The sequence below is a fragment of the Thunnus albacares genome, chromosome 13, assembly GCF_914725855.1.
Source record: "Thunnus albacares chromosome 13, fThuAlb1.1, whole genome shotgun sequence".
Taxonomy (NCBI): Eukaryota; Metazoa; Chordata; class Actinopteri; order Scombriformes; family Scombridae; genus Thunnus; species Thunnus albacares.
In genome coordinates this window covers 20,049,821-20,067,529 of record NC_058118.1, presented here as the reverse complement: position 1 = coordinate 20,067,529, position 17,709 = coordinate 20,049,821, and the positions used below count along the sequence as shown (strand labels likewise).

Genomic DNA, 17,709 nt, shown 5'->3' with positions numbered 1-17,709 from the left:
GGCTTTTCTCGACAGTATTTCAAGCCAAACTGGGTCTTTGTTAAACAAATCATAACATTTTTCCTTCTCTGTCCTGTCCCTCCATCCCCCCATCTTTTTTCTCTACAGAGCGACAGGCTTCTGATCAAAGGTGGGCGGATTGTGAACGATGACCAGTCCTTCCATGCCGATATCTACATGGAGGATGGCCTCATTAAGTAAGTCCTCCACTGTCCCCCTTTCTGCTCTGCTCTTATCCATTCCCTTTTGCTTTCATTCCTCCACTCGCAGGCTCATCATCCATTTACTATCTTTTAGTCCAGTTTATTCATCTGTTCTCTTTCCTTTCTCATATTTAACAGCATCTTTCTGCAGATTGCTGTTACAGAAATGTAAAGTGCAAAATGCTCAGAGAGATATTCTGACCTTCCATTGCATGAATTTATGTAAAGGTTAAAGGAAAATATTGGTTCCCCTTGTTATATTTTTGATGTTTTTTTAAAGAAAACTTTTGAGAACTTTTTGGCCTTCACTTCAAGTCCAAATATTGCCCTCGATATCAACCCTAACTAAATATAACAGCATATTAACTCTTCCTCCAGAATCAAGTTTAAGGAGACTAAATAGAAACGATCGATCGATCATGTACATTGTGTCCTATTTGTCCAAATGAACCAAAAATGGGCCTTCTTTCTGGTGATCACTTACACCATATCTGGGTAATGGTTAGGGTGATAACAACCACTCTAGTCCCAATGTTATGTGCTACTAAGAGCATGTCCCCAACCCAATCAGATGAGGCCAGGGTAGTTCGGGTGAATTCCCCTGTCTGTCCTCTCTCTCACTCGTCCCCCCCTGTCCTGCTCACTTGATTTTCTAGTGGAGGCCTTTTGTCCCCTCTGCCCTTCAGTGAGGCAGCACAGAGAGAGGTACCCTGGCCTGGAGTTGCATAATAAACGCCTAAATGCCTGGTGGACCATTAGGCTGTTGGCAAACTCACAGAGACATTGGCTTCTGCCTGCCTGTGTGTCTGTCTGGCTTGTCTCCTTTATAAAATCTGGCCAGCAGTGTTTTTTGTTTTTTTTTAACAGGGGTGAAACGTTGATGTGTTGACATGGGGGCAATGTGCTGCTTCAAACTCGGCTGACTTTGTTTTGCTGTGACTTTAAAGTCAAGAACTTTATTTTGGTCGTTTGGTTTGTATTATGCTGGAAATAGTGTCAAAATAAAAGCTAGGACACAAACACAAATATGAATTTTTGTCAAACCTCTTATTTTCATGATTCATTAATCTTAATTATTTTCTTGTAATCAAAAAATACCCAACACAATATCCCAGAAGTCAAAGTGACATATTCAAATAGCTTGTTTTATCTGATCAATAGTTCAAAACCCAAAGCCATTCAATATACAATTCTACAAAAAGAGAAATTTGACAAATACTCACAGTTGCTGAAAGAGAAGCTGAAACAAGGTACTGTTTGGTATTTGTGCTTGAAAAATGATGATTAATCAGTTATCACAGTAGGTGCTGAGTAATTTCCTGTGAATGGACTTTAAACTAATCAAATAATCAATAATTGTTTCCACTCAAATCATTCCAATATCGTATTCATCAAATAATATGCTTATTAGGGTTGACAGAGAAATTGACCACATCCTGGACAATTTTTACTCAATTGAAAATACATCAAGGTCATTTGAATATATGGATCATCTCAGTACATTGTAGAAGTCCTATTATGCCTAGGAATTGCTGTCAAAATATCTTCAGTAGTAATATTTCATACTGTGTGTCTGACGGCATCATCTGCACTTGACAGGCAGATCGGCGACAACCTGATCGTGCCCGGTGGGGTGAAGACCATCGAGGCCAATGGGAAGATGGTGATCCCCGGTGGCATTGACATCCACACCCACTTCCAGATGCCGTACCGTGGAACAACAACCGTGGATGACTTTGCTCAGGGATCAAAGGCTGCTCTTGCCGGGGGCACAACCATGATCGGTAAGGGCCGAAAAGAAAAAGTTCACACAGTGAGGCTGAGTGAGGGCAAAGCTTGTTTCAGATAGAGGAGGGAAAAAAAGCGAAAAAGATGGGATAAAAAGAAGAGGAGGGATGGACAAGACCCCAACAAAGGAAAAGAGAAAGGAGGGAGAAGCGATTTTGGTCTATTATGGGCAGCTCTCCAAAATAGGACCATACAAAAGACTCAGTGTAGGGGGGGGGTGGGATTGGGGAAAGGGGGCCAAAGAGTGAAAGATTGCTCCCACGGAAATAGAGCAGCAGTGTGTCTGTGTACAGTAAAGGTTTATAAGTGTGTGTTTGTGTGGTTAATGCCGCTCAGAGACCAGACGCTATCACAGCCAACAGCTGGTAGATACCAAAGTCTCATTAATACCATTAACTTCTTTTGAGCTGGCTGCTACTTTGCTGCTTGTGTGCCAGTGTGGCTCTGTGTTCAAGCACACACATTCACTAACAGGCGTGCTACTGTAGTGAGCCCTATTCATCGGCTCCATTCATAGAGGGATTATATTCCAGTGGGTGATGTGTGAGTGAGAAAGTGAAAACATGTACTGTGGGTTGTATCTGCCTGTGTGTATTGTATACTGTATATGTCTTTCTACGCTAACAGATGATGTTGTGTTTGTGTCACGGCAAAAAAAAAAGTAGTTTAGACGGTTGGCGTTGTAAACAAAAGTGTCTTTTTATGTGATTGCCGTTGCCAGCTCTATCCCATTAACATGCAAAGAACAGCATAAGCAGATTGGGTCGTCTTTAATGAGATAAAGAAGCTAGTCAGGTGGCAAGCCAGCAGGCGGCCTTATTTTGTTAGAGCTGAGTAAGATGGGGCAGGATATTCTGTGTATGGTGATACTGTTGTGTACAATGAGGATTTACTTTGTCCATGAATAATTTCAGTGAAAAGAGAGTCTTCACCTTACAGGCATGCACACAGAAAAACATGTACTCTTTGTTCTCAAATATACACAGTAAATTATGCAAATGAATATGTCAGAACCCATGTCTATATTATATTTGTAATTTTAGTGTGCATGTATTGTTGAAAGATATGTTTCAGCAGAGAGGCTTGATTTTACTGCCAATATTTCCAATATTATGTTTCTTTACTCTTTCCAAATTCCATTATGAAAAATCCATTGCTCTTTAGTGCTGGACTCAAAGCTATGAGATTGATTGTGGTGACATAACAAAAACCAAAAGTCTGACATCCACTGCTGAAGTGGCCCCAAATTTTTCAAAGACACCCATACCCCAGACAAAGTCGTACAAATTCACTGTGACATCTGACAAAGTTGGTCCCCACTGGCTGAGCAGAAACACAGACAGACAGCTGATTATGCAAGATAAAGTACACAGGGAGAAAGTAGAAACACCAGCAGACAAATCCTGTCATCACCCTGTCTTCATCTCCCCATGTGTGACTGTCCCCGCCCGGCTCTGTCTCCTCTCCTAAAACCCTTTTCTCCCTCCAAACTTTCATCCTCCCCTCATCCCTTCATCCCTCTCTGCTCTCTCTTCTACCATTCATCTCCTCCAGTGGACCATGTGATCCCGGAGGCAGGCAGCAGCCTGATGGAGGCCTATGACCAGTGGAGGCAGTGGGCTGATGAAAAGACCTGCTGCGACTACTCCCTCCATGTGGATATCACCCACTGGAACGATAGCGTAAAGCAGGAGGTGGATAACCTCATCAAGGATAAAGGTAGGCTGTGATGGCGTCACATTACAACTACTTAAGGGAGTGATTGTCTGTAGTTCTTTTAATTTGAGAATGAAATATATATATATATAGTACTTTTTAAAAAAAAAAAAAAAAAGTATTTTTAAAGTTGTTTTGGTTTTTATGTTTGTTGAAAGATAAAGACAGAGTGTAGTTAGTGTTTTTAGGATACAGAAAAATGGTGAATCAAAGATTAGAGGGAGCAATACATGAAATTAAAGTGATATACAACAACAAAAATGATTCCTTTTTTATTGTTGTTCAAGATGTTAGTATTGTATTTGCAGTAGTTAAAAATAAGTAGCTCAAGATCACAGGTGATGATAACCTACAACAGTAAAAGGTCATGACAAATTTGAATGTAGTTTCCTTGGTGCTGTAAAATGTAACCACAGGAGCATTTACTGTATAACTAATTAATAAAAGTCATGTGTTCTGGCAGGAAAATAAGCAAACCTCCTTCCCAAAAAATCTGATAATGTTGCAAGATTAGACTCAAATTATACCTTATAATGACTACATTCTGGTTATTTGCCCTTTTAGGGGGACATAAGTAGCATTTTTTTTACATACTTTCTTCCTAATGTTGTTTTTTTACAGGAGTGAACTCTTTCCAGGTCTACATGGCTTACAAGGACTACTACCAGATGAGCAACAGTGAGGTACAATAACTTTAATGTGGTGCACACTAGAAAAATCCCAAACATGTAGCTACAGAGGTGGAATTATCTTGATTTCACTGAATTAGTCACTGCTGACCTGCTGTTAAACTGGATCTTTAATAAGCACAAACATTTGGCAATAGCTTAGCAGTGATTCAGTGTTTAAAAAAGTGATTAAATTATGACCTTCAGTTGGTGTTCACCATAATATGTAAGAACCCTAGCTTTAAGTATAGTTTCAGAAAAACATTCATCTATTTTTATCTCCCTTTAAATACCTTGTCCTTATGTAACTTGTAGCCTGTGATGTATAGCAAGAGTTCATAAGTCCTAGCAGAAAAAGTGTAAGTCCAGACGGTGTAAGGCAGGACTCTCCGTGTTTCTCATGCAGCTGTAACTAATTCGTTTGGTCAAAGGAACACATGAGGCAACTGAAATAGTGCAGCTTGAAAAACTGATGTCATGCAGCTCGCTGAGGAACTGTGGTGCAGCAAACTAACAACTACTGCGGCTCATCCCACATGAGTTTAACTGTTTCTGGAGACCACACACAATAATTGCAGTGTGTGTGTCGTAGTAGACATCATGTAAATTGTGGGCTTCTTTTAAATTGTGGCTCAAGGGTGACCCCTAGGATAAAAACGAGAGTCTGATTCTTGAAGACTAAAAATGTAATTTCACTGTCTTTTTCTTTATCCAGCTCTATGAAGTCTTTACCTTCTTGGCAGAGAGGGGAGGCATCGCTCAGGTCCATGCTGAGAATGGCGAGATCATCGCTGAGGTAAAAATTACCATAAATAAACCGACAGATACCACTCTTAAACATTTTTTTCTTCCTCCTCTTCTCTTGTCTCCTCCTTCTGTCCTAGTCTGTCTTTAATTACTTGTCTCATGTCCAAGTGTGTGATCTCTTTTAGCTTTAGTGTGATTTATCTCAGTTTAGTTCACCTTTATAGTAGGGCCCTATCGCAGTGCATCTCTACTACCTACAGACTAAACACACTGTCACTGATGAGAGGGAGAATATGTTTCCTGTAGGACACTAATGCGTGGGTGTAGTTTATACAGGGCTGTGACGTATTGTGGACAAATGAAAGTGAATGGACCGTAATAGTTGGTGGATTAAGAGGGTTGGTATTAGTCAGAGCTCTAGACCATGCCTGGATCCTGTCACTGAGTGTTGGACTTTGAAGGAGTCTGATTTCCATCATCTTTTAAACCAAAAATGTCTAAATTCCTAGATTATGTCATGGCTTGAATTTACTTAAAAGCTGCTGAGACAGAGAGGCCTTAGATTTGTTTGTGATAAATGCTGTTAGTGCTGGTACAGAGGACATGTTGTAACAGGCCACATGTTGTGACAACCACCATGGATAAGTGCTGAAACCGCTGCAACTAAGTGCCTTAAGCTGCAGTTCCTCTAATGGCCACCAGATGCTTACTTAAGGAAACCTCAGACTTCCAACTTCATTTTCTCCCCAGAAATACAATACATTGCATTTCCCCACAAAGGTCGGGCCTTAGTAGTGATTTTGTGTGTCTTAACAGCAGTTTTGAAAGATATTTTCCTATCAAGGATACATAGGGTTAGGAAGATTTGAGTATTTTACCCATCACCTCTGCTGTAGAGATTCAGGCAAATGACATATATGGGAGCAAGCAACACGAGCCTCCTAAAGCTTATGATCTCAAATGCTTGTCTCTGAGTCCAACTTAAAAATAATCATTAGCCCAGTGCATTAGCTTTTGTAGCAAATTGCATAGGGATCTACTACCAGAGCAACTTTCTAGCTAACCAAACTGTCAGAAATTTTGAGAGGTGAGTCTACCTGTGTTCAGAGACCCTCGAAATCCTTTAGATTCCCACGATCCTCTGTGTGTGGCCTGACCCAGATGATAAAGCTGCTGCTCACGTCCTTACACACTCCTCACACAGGCAGAAAGAAACAGAAGCAGAACATCATTTCAGAGTGTGACTAAAACCTCACATCAGCCTGAGCATTCACACCTGGTCAACTTTCCAGTTTAATTTAAAAAAAAAAAAAAAAAAAATGACTTCACTGTTGGGAATTATGTCTTTGGTTGTGTGTGTATGCATATACTATAGGTCTGCATGTATCTATGAACTAAGCAGCTGCTAACAGGGTACTTGCTGTATGTTTGTTCAACAGGAGCAGGCCCGTATGCTGCAGATGGGTATCACTGGACCAGAGGGACATGTGCTGAGCAGGCCAGAAGAGGTAAAACACACATACTGCACCTATACACTAATTATTTTGTTTGTGTAAAGACTGATGTGTGCAAGTATGATTATTTTTTGTACACGCCTTTAGTTTTTTTATTGAGATATTGTGTTTTAAAGTCTTTTAGATATCTGTCCTCTGTATGATCTTCCTACTTCAGTGAATGTCAACTCTGTGTTGGCATGTGTAGCATAAATGTGCTGCCAGTTTTGTTAGGAGAATTCAATCTCAAGAGACAATAAGTAAAATAAATAAAATGTACAAGCAGCTTTTTGCAGTGTAAACATGGCCACATATAAGCAGGGTCAAATTGTTGTGATGACGTTCCTGAACTTGTCTTCACACACAGATTGTTCCTGTTACACACATGTGGTTTCAGACACATTAGAGGCGTTGGGTGAAAACTCTCTGGTTTCCCCCAATTGTTGCTGCTATTGTTTTCTCAACAAACAACAAAATGAAAGCCATGCTCTCAACTCAGCAACTTGTCTGCCTTTAGCCTGACAGGGATTTTCCGCTCTCTGGTGCAGTTAGAGTGAAGCTGTCTCACACAGTCTCATAGTGTCATGCAGTTAAGCAGAGTCTTAAGAATCAAAAGCTTGGTAACATGATTTAATTGATCAGAGGCCAAGTTGGATTAGTGTTTTATCAATGTCCGGTGTCCTTTATGGTTTTAATTTATTGCTTATTGGAGCCAGGTTGAGCTTGTGGACTAGAACACAATAATTGTCTGAAGTGTTTACATCACCTTGCAAACCACAAAACACATGTAGGAGACAGTCGTCACATCTGGAGTTATGCTTGGCCTTCTTCTCGCAACGTTATTTTTTACCATTTCTTCGTGGAAGTTGATTGTTTGTTTGCTCACTGACTCTTATGAATTGACTTTCACAACTGACTTTCAGAAATGTAACTGTAATCACAATTAAATGACAGGTGCCAGCATTTTTTTTTTCTTGCCTCATTAAAATTACTTTTAACTACCTTATGAACTAAATGTAATATAATAAATCCCTAACCTCACCGGTTTATGATGTTAAAATTATAAGCTTCCACTTCTCGTTTTGGTTAAAAATGAATTATTCAAATAATACATTCCAAAAATACATAATTTTGCTGTGGTTAAGATATTTGAAGTTTATTTGAGAAGCTCCTAATGGGAAAAACATTTCCAAGTCAGCCACAATGTCCTGTCCCTTCTCTAGCTGGAGGCAGAGGCGGTGTTTCGTGCCATCACCATTGCCAGCCAAACCAACTGTCCTCTCTACGTGACCAGGGTCATGAGCAAGAGTGCTGCTGACATCATCTCACTGGCTAGGAAGAAAGGTAAAGAGCAGCATTTAGACTTCACTGCTAAATGTAGAAGATTGTAAACTATGTGTGTGATGAGTAGTGGGTTCAGTTTAGTGTAATTTAATGCTATGTTGTACACTCCAGCAGCAATCACAGGTTGTAAGGGAAAGCCGGCATGAAAGTAACACGGGATGAAAGTAACAAAACATGAAAGTAAAGGATATAATATGTCTGCAATTACATATTAATAAGGACATTGTCACAGCAAAGCCTCTGTATGGTAAAAGTGAGAATCTGAGGATAGTATGGCAAAAGGACATGGACATTGAGCTTGAACAAGAGGTTTAGGAGAATACTGTCCATCACATGGGTTGGTCAGTAAGGGATAGTAAGAGCAAATTTGTACATTATAAAATAATAGATATTATTGGACTCCAGTCAGACTTAAAAAGCTTGGTCTTATTCAAAGCGATGAATGCTGGAAATAAGAGTTCCATGGGTACCTTTCTACACCTCATTTGGGACTGTCCACTGGTTTCCCCATTTTGAGCATGAGTGGTTGGGGAAATTGAGGAGTGGTTGGACCAGCCCTTGCCAAGCTCGCCATGTCTTTGCCTTCTTGGAGACAAATCTGTTTTACCAGCTGGACTTACAAAGGCATAGTTTAGGTTAGTCCTTGCAGGCTTCCTCAATGCAGCCTGAAAGAACTGGAAAAATACAAGCAAACCGTGTTATAAGGACTTGATTGAACTCATGACGGTCACAGCCTTCTGTTCAAAGTCAAATTATACCAAAGTCATTCCACATTTGAACAAAATAGCACCTAGTATTGATAGATCACACATGTGAATTGTTGATCACAATGAAAATTAGTTTTTGTCTGTAACGTCATCTTTTAAAATGACCTGTATCTGAAAAGTGTTACTTACATCCCGGTTTTCCACTATTGTACATGATATTTACATGAAGATTGTGTGAAACTTCTCTCCCACCAATGAATAACAGCATCACCAACAGCAGATTCTACAACACAAAAAAGGAACTTAGATTAAAAGGAGTGCATTTTATCTTTGAAAGAAATGCTAAAAGCACTTTGAATTGCCTTGTTGTTGAAATGTGCTATACAAATAAACTTGCCTTGCCTTGCTATTAGTTCAGATACGCTACATTGCTTGAGATTAGAAGATTTATCTAATTTCAGAGTAAAGCATGCAGTGATTTAGATATTGCGTATAATGAGTAGAGTACAAGCAATCTTTGACATGATGTTTATTCCACTTTAAAGTATTTTTTACGGCATTTCCATGTATTTCTCATTGACATGTTGGTACTCAAATCAGTATAAACCATCAAGACTTTAAAATAATGTATAATCTGGCAAAAGAGCACCACATTTGAATTGAGAAATTACTGCTTTAGAAATTTGCTTCAGTTTTGTCCTCTCTAAATATTTCTTTGGTTATTCAGCTCTGTTCATTGGTTGACGTGTTTCTGTCTGATTTCTGAGACGTTAGGAATGCACACACCAGTATCACTGCACCTACACATATGCCCTTATAAGATCATTGTACTCTCTTCCCTGAACCTGCATATGTTCACAGACTTTGGATATTGTCAGAGGAATCTTCAGCTTTGTCATATGGATCTTTTCTGTGGTTCAGCTTTCACACAGACGATTCCTCACAACCCCAGGAAAGAGCGGAGGTGGGGGCTCCCTGGCTGTGATGGACTGTAAAATATACAATTTTTGAGAATAGAAGGGGAAAACGGGGGAGGGCAGAGAAGAAGAATGTGTGTTTGGATGTCTTTGGTTGAAGCGCCAAGTGAGGTTTGAACAGGCAGACCTCAGATGGCCTTCTTCTTGCAGTCACACACACACCCATTAAGAGCCTTTATGGACTTGACACCTTTGCTTGGAGCTATTCCCAAACCCTTAAACTAGGAAACACATGAGACAGTGAGGTGTGAGAGCAGAGCAGCATGAAGAGACACAAGAGCAGGCAAGTGTTAGTGACATGAATCAAACCCCGGCCCATCATGCATGGAAGAACAGGCTAAACGACAGTTGAGCCAAAGTGAAATTTGCACATTGCCAAGGGTGGTGTTTGGATTTTCAGAGATTAGTCATGGTTCCTCTCCTGCAAACACTTGAATTACCAAGGCTTTTAGTGAGATTAAACTGTTGATAAAATAATCAGGCTTGATTAATGCAACTAATGATTTTGAGAATGCCAAGAATCACTCAAATAAATCGGTTTGATGCATTTTTTACAAATATTTCTTCCTCAGGAAATGTTGTGTTTGGGGAGCCAATCACAGCCAGCCTGGGGACTGATGGGACACATTATTGGAGCAAGAATTGGGCCAAGGCTGCTTCTTTTGTAACATCACCTCCTCTCAGCCCTGATCCTACCACTCCAGACTACCTGAACACACTGCTGTCCAGGTACTTATCACAGTGCCTCTTTCTAGTTAGGTTGTTGGCATGTTTTATCTTTTTTATGTTTGGCTGAGACGTGATGTAACACATCATGCATTTATATCACGTATGTCACATCATGTTGTATCATCTTATATTACTGTTGTGTGCAAAGATGACATAATACAAGGCAAAACACAATAGAGTACATTTAAGCGGGGTAGTCACTTGTCTCACACTATTTCAAACATACATTTCTATCCAAACTACACTCAGCCTGTCAGTGAACGACATTTAAAGACCCAACTTGAATGTGCACTAGTTAGTTTCTGCAAGTACTATAGACACACAGAAATTACAAGATTAGACTAACAAGATCCATGGTTAACATACTGTATGTAGTGGCACAGTGGCAAATAAAGCATGACTGATTTAATCACAATGCTTTGCTGAAATACTAGTCTTCACATTCTTGAGGGCATTCACCAGGCCATTATTAGGAGGCAAGAAGAAAAATAAGTCAAAAATTAGCTCCCACACACAGGCACAATTCCTAATGAATGTCCTTGGATAGAAATGCGTGTTGACAGCTATTTATTGATTTTGGCATTGTTTAAGTGTCCTTTAATACATCTTTTGTCTGTGTGGACGTGTCCAAAGCTTATCTCTGAAAAATCCACCCTGCTGTATTAAGTAAGAGTTAAATTAATGCATTCAACTGAAACTCTGAGTTTCTCTCCTTTCTTATGATAAAAAAAGTTCAGCAGTTGTTACACAACTGCTGAACTTTGTCTGGTAAGTGAGTTAGAACGTCATATGGAAACAGGAAACATTAGTAACGGTTTGCACTGGGAGAACAAACTCTGGCATGAGGCATATTTCAATTGCTCCCATTCCTTGTTCTGTTTTGTTGTGCCTTTCCTGCTTAAGTAAATAAACATATTTCCTTGTGATTGCAATACACAGAGTGTGCCGTGTTGGTGTAATTCCATCTTAACCCTGTATTTCCATGTCTCTTCATCTCCCAGTGGAGACCTGAGTGTGACTGGCAGTGCTCACTGTACCTTCAGCGTGGCTCAGAAGGCCATTGGCAAGGATGACTTCACTCAGATCCCGGAGGGTGTCAACGGGGTGGAGGAGAGGATGTCCCTCATCTGGGATAAAGCTGTGGTGAGGACTATGTTTTTCTTCCTCCATTTTTAAACTTTGGAAGACAGACAGGGACAAAATTCACTTTCTGTTCACAGATTCATTTTCTACCCTTTTCTTTTAAGGCAAATCATAATTTTCTAAGCTTTAGCTTTGTTTTAAACCTCTCACCTTCAGTATCTCTTCTATTTTGTGAGTTTTAGTCTGTGCTGTTTGCTCTGTAGTCAAATCTGCATCTTTCTCATCTTTCTGTGGTTTCTATTTTTTGTTTGTTTTATAAGGATGCTCTTGTTCTCTGTCTCTGTTCTTTCATCTGGCTTTTGCTAGTTTGCCTACATTGCTCAGCTATTGGTCTATCTCCCTCCCTCTCTCCAGCTTTATTTTACCATCTTGTTGTCTCTGTCTTGCTTTATACTTGCCTTTTCTATCTCCACGTCTGTCCTCTCCTTCACCCTTGGATGCAGCACTCTGCCCTCATTTTTTTCCTCTTTGTTGTTATCGCTGCATCAGAGTATGGCTAACAGACACAGAACCTTGCAGCTTCAGACAGCTGTGGAGCGCCGTGCTGCCTGTAAAATGGACAAGAAAACTGAATATAAGTCCCTAGGGCAGTAACTTAAAATCCAAGCTCACACCAAACTTGGACTGAATGCAGCTTTAGAGGTGCTGACTACTGTTATCTAAATGTAATCCAGCTAGAGCTACATACAGTGCCAGTCAAAAGTTTGGACACACTTTCCTTTTCACTTGAATGAGAAAGTGAAGGATGTCAGAAAGTGAAAAGGTTATCATTGTGGCATCTAGTGACCAGTCATCCTTTTTGACAAATACTAATTATGCCACCCTGGTTTTTCTTGGCTTATTTTCCGTTCCAGACTACAGGTAAGATGGATGAGAACATGTTTGTGGCGGTCACCAGCACCAATTCAGCTAAGATCCTGAACCTGTACCCTCGTAAGGGTCGGATCGCCGTGGGCTCTGATGCTGACCTGGTCATCTGGGATACAGACTCTATCCGCACCATCACTGCAAAGACGCAACAATCGGTACGTACAGTGTGCACAGGTCAAAGTTTGTATTTGTGTTTGTTTCAAGTTTCAGTGAAATTCCAGCTCACAACTCATGGCATTTTTTGCAGTTTTACTTTTGTCCTCTCCTTTCACTCAGCTTTTAAGTAGAGCTGAAAAGATTTTAGCAAAAATTTCAGTGTTTAAACTACTGAAACTGTAGAAGCTATATTGTTTCACAGCTTCTCAAACAATGTAACTTGCGTGCTAGTGGCATTATCAATCCATTTTTTGTGCAGATGATCTATTGTTGGCTAAATATAAGAGCTGTGTTGAAAAAAAAAAGCATTGTGAGACAGAGGAAATAAGGGAGAAATAAAAGCATGCTTTTAAAAGAGGTCAGATTTTTTAGGGAAAGAGTTAAGCAGAATGTAGGATATGAGATAAGAACAGTGTCTGCGTCTGTGTGTGTATGTGTGCAAGAGATAGAGAGAAAAAAAAGATATAGAGCGAGGGTTAGAGAGAGAGGGAGCGCATTTTTGATCAGCTTCCAGAGAGCTCTCAGTTCCTCTGAACGGAAATGAGGTCTCAGTGGATGTTAACTACTAATACGACTCGCACCGTACTCACCACATGAGCGGCTCTCAATGTAAATTTCAGGCTCACTAAATCCAAAAACCCTCAGCAATTACGAAAATACTGATTTGGTTCAAATACACAGGATTATCCAAATACAAAAAACATTCTGTATATGTCAATGACATATACATCATTTTCCAAAATGCCCTGTACAGTCCAACTACAGCTAACCAACAATCAAGTGGTATCTCCGTCCTCTATATCCTCTATATCCACTATATCCTCTATATCACATTCACTTATCATCCAAAATATTCTTGTGATTAGTGGGTTTAAATTATGTCATTCATTGCATAGGATTAAGCTACAGTAAGTACTGATATTTCAAATACTTTCACAAACCCCAGAGATTTGGGACATCTGTACACATTTCTTGTTGGAAAACAACTGATCTCATAACTGGAAAACAGTTTTAGTCAAAGACATTTGATTTCACGGGAAACATCTGACTTAACATGCAATCTGAATCAGAATTGGTAGTGCTGTGTGACAATTACGCCATCCTCCTCCTCTGCAATCCACTTTCTTTAACTCAAAACGTGTGCATTGATTTTTAATCATTGTATTCTATTATGTATTTAAGTTGGAAGATTATACATTGTTTGGGAAAATCTATTAACTAAACTAAGTTAGCAGCAATTTAACAACATCATAAACATATAAGCTACATATTGCCTGCTGGTGCTGATCTCCTCATAGTGAAATTATATGAATCCTTTTGAAGTGTTACTTTTTCCTGTGTTTATCCAGCTGTGTTATATATGTGATAAGATAGATTTTCATTAATGATAGTTTGGACCATTAATTGCAACAAAACACCAGGGTTTGAAGTTATTTATAGAAAATGTTGTCACTTGTTTCATATAAAATATGTGTAAAATTGTCAGTAACTGTCAGTGATTCAATGACTCATGATGACAGTACATTGTGAAATCAAGAGAATTTTTTTTGTCATGTATTCAAAATTAAAAAAATAAATATTGAAACAAATGAAACTGTACAGTCCAACTACAGCTAACATTTGAATCTTTATAATGTGAGACTCTCATTAAGCCAGCAAAAAATGTCCTCATTTTCTATAAATATCCGCACTCTCAAGGCCTAAGACTAGAGCTTCACAAAGATAGAAGTACATGAGCACACACACACACACACACACACACACACACACACACACACACACACACACACACACACACTTCTTGTGCACACTGTGTGCAGTATGTGTCCTTATGTCCTTACCACTACACTGACATTAGAGGAGCCCAAACAGGCCACTAGGCAGCAGAGGAAGTGTCTTCACAGGAAATGAAGGCTTTACCAGCCTACTGCATTTCATGCTTTTACAGAAATACACCAGTGAGGAAGAATACATTAAACTTGGGATTGCAGCTGCTAGAGCATGTCACTGCTTCCATCGTGAACATGCACCGTGTATTCGTCAACTTACTGCTAGCTAACAATTTATGTAGGTTGGTGAAGCTTGTGCATTTTAATTTGCCTTGCTCACCGACGATCAAGTTATGGCTTTTGTTTAGTAGAAGAGAAAGAACGCTGCTCTGTCTCCAGATGGAAGAACGGAAAGAGAGAACTGGACTAATAATATGCCTTCTCCAAATGTGGAGTACATCCACTGAGGATCCATGGGTTCTTACATAATGATGTCACCCTTTCATTTCCTGCTGGTCGTCCTTCCAGATAAAATAACAGAAGAGAGCAGAAGACCAGAGCACGGCAGCTCCCAGCTTCAATAAATCTACCTTAATGGATAGTCTGATGCCAGGCCAAACAGGAGCGGTCCTGTTTACCAGCACACTGAGCAGGGGAAAGCCTTCCTCTGTAGATAAATATGACTTACACTGTGCTGTGCCCTAGTTTGTTATCAGTAAGCCCACATCTGGTCTGGATTGCTTGTTGCTGTCAACATAAACATACATAGATGAATGTAAGGATATTCTGACACATAGACAAAACTGAGCAGCAACATACTCTGAGACACACACAGCTTAGTCATGACATCATGTTGGCATGCAGTAAGTCTTAGTTATGTCCTGTTCTGGCCTGAATTTGGACGGCAGCAGAAAACAGGGCCGTGTGCAAAGGAAGTAAGCAACAATGGAATGAGGGGAGGGGACCATCACAGATCACAAACATGTCGAGAAAAGAAAGTTGGCTGAAGGGAAATTGGAAGAGGATGAATAGTGAACAAGGTTGGAAAAAAAAATGCAAGGGATTTAGTAAATCAAGCAAGAACGGGTTAGGGAGAGAAAGGCATAGGTTGAGAAAAGAGAGGTAGAAAGAGAGATAAATGAACAACTGGAAAGCTAGCAATGTGAAGAGAGCGAGAGATCGAGACAGAGAGCGAGTAGAACTATCAGACACCAGCTGGATGATGGCAGCTGTTTGTACATGCTGAACAGAAGAAACAAGGTGATGAATGATAAAGAATGTGAGAAAGATAGAGTGAGGGATTAAAATAGAGTAAAATGAGGAAGAGAGTTTATGTTTCCACTTCTAGTCTCTACACCCATCCTCCCACAACTCCCTCTGTTGTTGTCTTCTTCATTTCATCCATCCCTTATTTAATCTGGAAGATTTGGGAAGTTTTTCTCAGTTGTTTTTGTTCTTTCTCTAATCAAATTTTATTTAATTTTCAAAACCATGATCAGAAAGAACTTTTATCATAAAACCACATGACAAATTGAAAACATCCCTCTGCCAATTCTTACTTTTAGTGGAATTATTTGTTCAAAGGTTTGCGTCAGTGTGGCATTTATTGAGCACCACGATTGTGTATTTACAATTATGTTACTTTGGCTGTATCTGTTGTAATTTAATATTTGTGCTTTAGGCTGCTGAGTACAATGTCTTTGAGGGCATGGAGCTGCGCGGAGCCCCACTAGTGGTGATTTGCCAGGGGAAGATTGTCCTGGAAGATGGGAACCTGCACGTCACCCCCGGCGTGGGCCGCTTCATTCCCTGCTCACCCTTCCCTGACTTTGCCTACAAGCGTGTTAAAGCCAGGAAGCAGGTAAATGAAGGTTTACCACTGTCCAGCGTGCTACTTACACTAAGCAGATATCATTTTGGTGAGGCAGCTATCGAATCCTCAAACAGTATGTAGTATCCTATTGGAAAAATGAGCTCTGATTGTACAGTACAAAGCTACCATTACTATTTTTAAATACAATATTTAGTTTGAAATCAAAATGAGCTGCTGAGCAGATGAAGATAAAATGACAAACAGACATTTAATGCAAAAAGCCATCACAGGATCCACCACACTGTTGGATTGCGAATGATCTCTTAGTACCAAAGATGTAAGGCTGTTGTATTAATTGAAAAGCTAGCATCAAACCTTAAAGAATTAAAATTTATAGATGACTGGATAAAACATTTTATATTGCACTCAGATATTCATGTTAATTGCACTCTTAAAAATCCTTTTGAGAGTACTTACCGGTGGCATCCACACACAGAGCTAGGTTTACTGTCAAAAAAAATGAATGCAAAAGCACTTTCCTATCTCCTCCAAAGCATTAAGAGTTAATTGAAAATGTATAAAAACATCCCATTTAACCATTTACAATGGCTTAAACTGAAAGCAGACCCTGCTTTCTGCTCTCTTGCCGCCTTTCTTATGTGCCAAAAATCTCATTGTTCAACAATTTCCTAATTCGCAGCTGGCTGATGATGAGAAAATGGAGCTGTAGTAACAGTGCACTGTTTATCTTGGTAGCAGTCACTATTATGCTTTCTTCATTCACAGATGTCTCTTTTTAACTCTTGACAGAGATTTGAAGATTCCACTGAGTCACGCCACTGACAGACAGATAGACAATGGCTTTTTCACTGACAACGTAGAGTTTCAACTTGTATGTGGTGCCTTCATATGAGTGTGTGCGTGTGGATGTGTAAATCTGAAATTGGTTCTCAGCAGGAAAAATGCATAAATAATTCGGGCACAAGGAGTTACACAACCATATAAAGCTTAATCACTATAATGTCTCTCTTTGTTCTTACCCATCTTCTCCTCTTCTACCTCTTGTCCATCCTGTAGCTGGCGGTCCTGAGGGCAGTACCCAGGGGAATGTATGACGGACCTGTGTCTGAATTCTCAATGTCCCGTGGCGGTACCCCCTCGGCCTCGGCACGCACCTCTCCCACCAAACAGCCCGTCAGAAACCTGCACCAGTCTGGATTTAGTCTAGCAGGTAACCCTGCACCATGTGGTGAGCTCATTTTCTTAATACAACATCAACCCCTCTATCACCCTGTCCTTCCTTTCGTCTGTTTTTGGTCTACATTGATTTACACTGTACAGTATGTAGATACATCAAAGAAGCATGTGCATCTGTCTATCTCCCATCATGCCCCTGTTTTATCTCAACTCAACTTCATGCTGTGAAGTACAACAGTCATGTGATCTTGGCATGTAGTTGCTCTCCATGAATGATGCATTCAGACATCATAAGCCTGTAGAAAAAAAACCTAATAATCTCTCATTATCCTGTTTCATACTTTATGATGTGCACCGTATGGTATGCATTTGTCTGCAGTGCATCATGG

The 17,709-nt window shown here is 39.9% G+C and overlaps 1 protein-coding gene across 3 annotated transcripts in view; it reads left to right on the top strand.

The window, feature by feature from the left end:
- The window catches only part of dpysl3 (dihydropyrimidinase like 3), a 41,534-nt gene that overhangs the window by 19,558 nt on the left and 4,267 nt on the right, over positions 1-17,709 (top strand). For 2 of the 3 annotated variants that reach the window (XM_044370183.1, XM_044370186.1), the window contains 12 exons: positions 109-197; positions 1,803-1,987; positions 3,546-3,710; positions 4,329-4,390; positions 5,091-5,171; positions 6,562-6,630; positions 7,839-7,959; positions 10,216-10,372; positions 11,374-11,515; positions 12,370-12,540; positions 15,992-16,171; positions 17,201-17,372. In XM_044370183.1, the coding sequence (XP_044226118.1) occupies positions 109-197; positions 1,803-1,987; positions 3,546-3,710; positions 4,329-4,390; positions 5,091-5,171; positions 6,562-6,630; positions 7,839-7,959; positions 10,216-10,372; positions 11,374-11,515; positions 12,370-12,540; positions 15,992-16,171; positions 17,201-17,372 (1,594 nt within the window). The remainder of the gene's footprint in view (positions 1-108; positions 198-1,802; positions 1,988-3,545; positions 3,711-4,328; positions 4,391-5,090; positions 5,172-6,561; positions 6,631-7,838; positions 7,960-10,215; positions 10,373-11,373; positions 11,516-12,369; positions 12,541-15,991; positions 16,172-17,200; positions 17,373-17,709) is intronic. The other variant, XM_044370185.1, reaches the window with a different exon arrangement.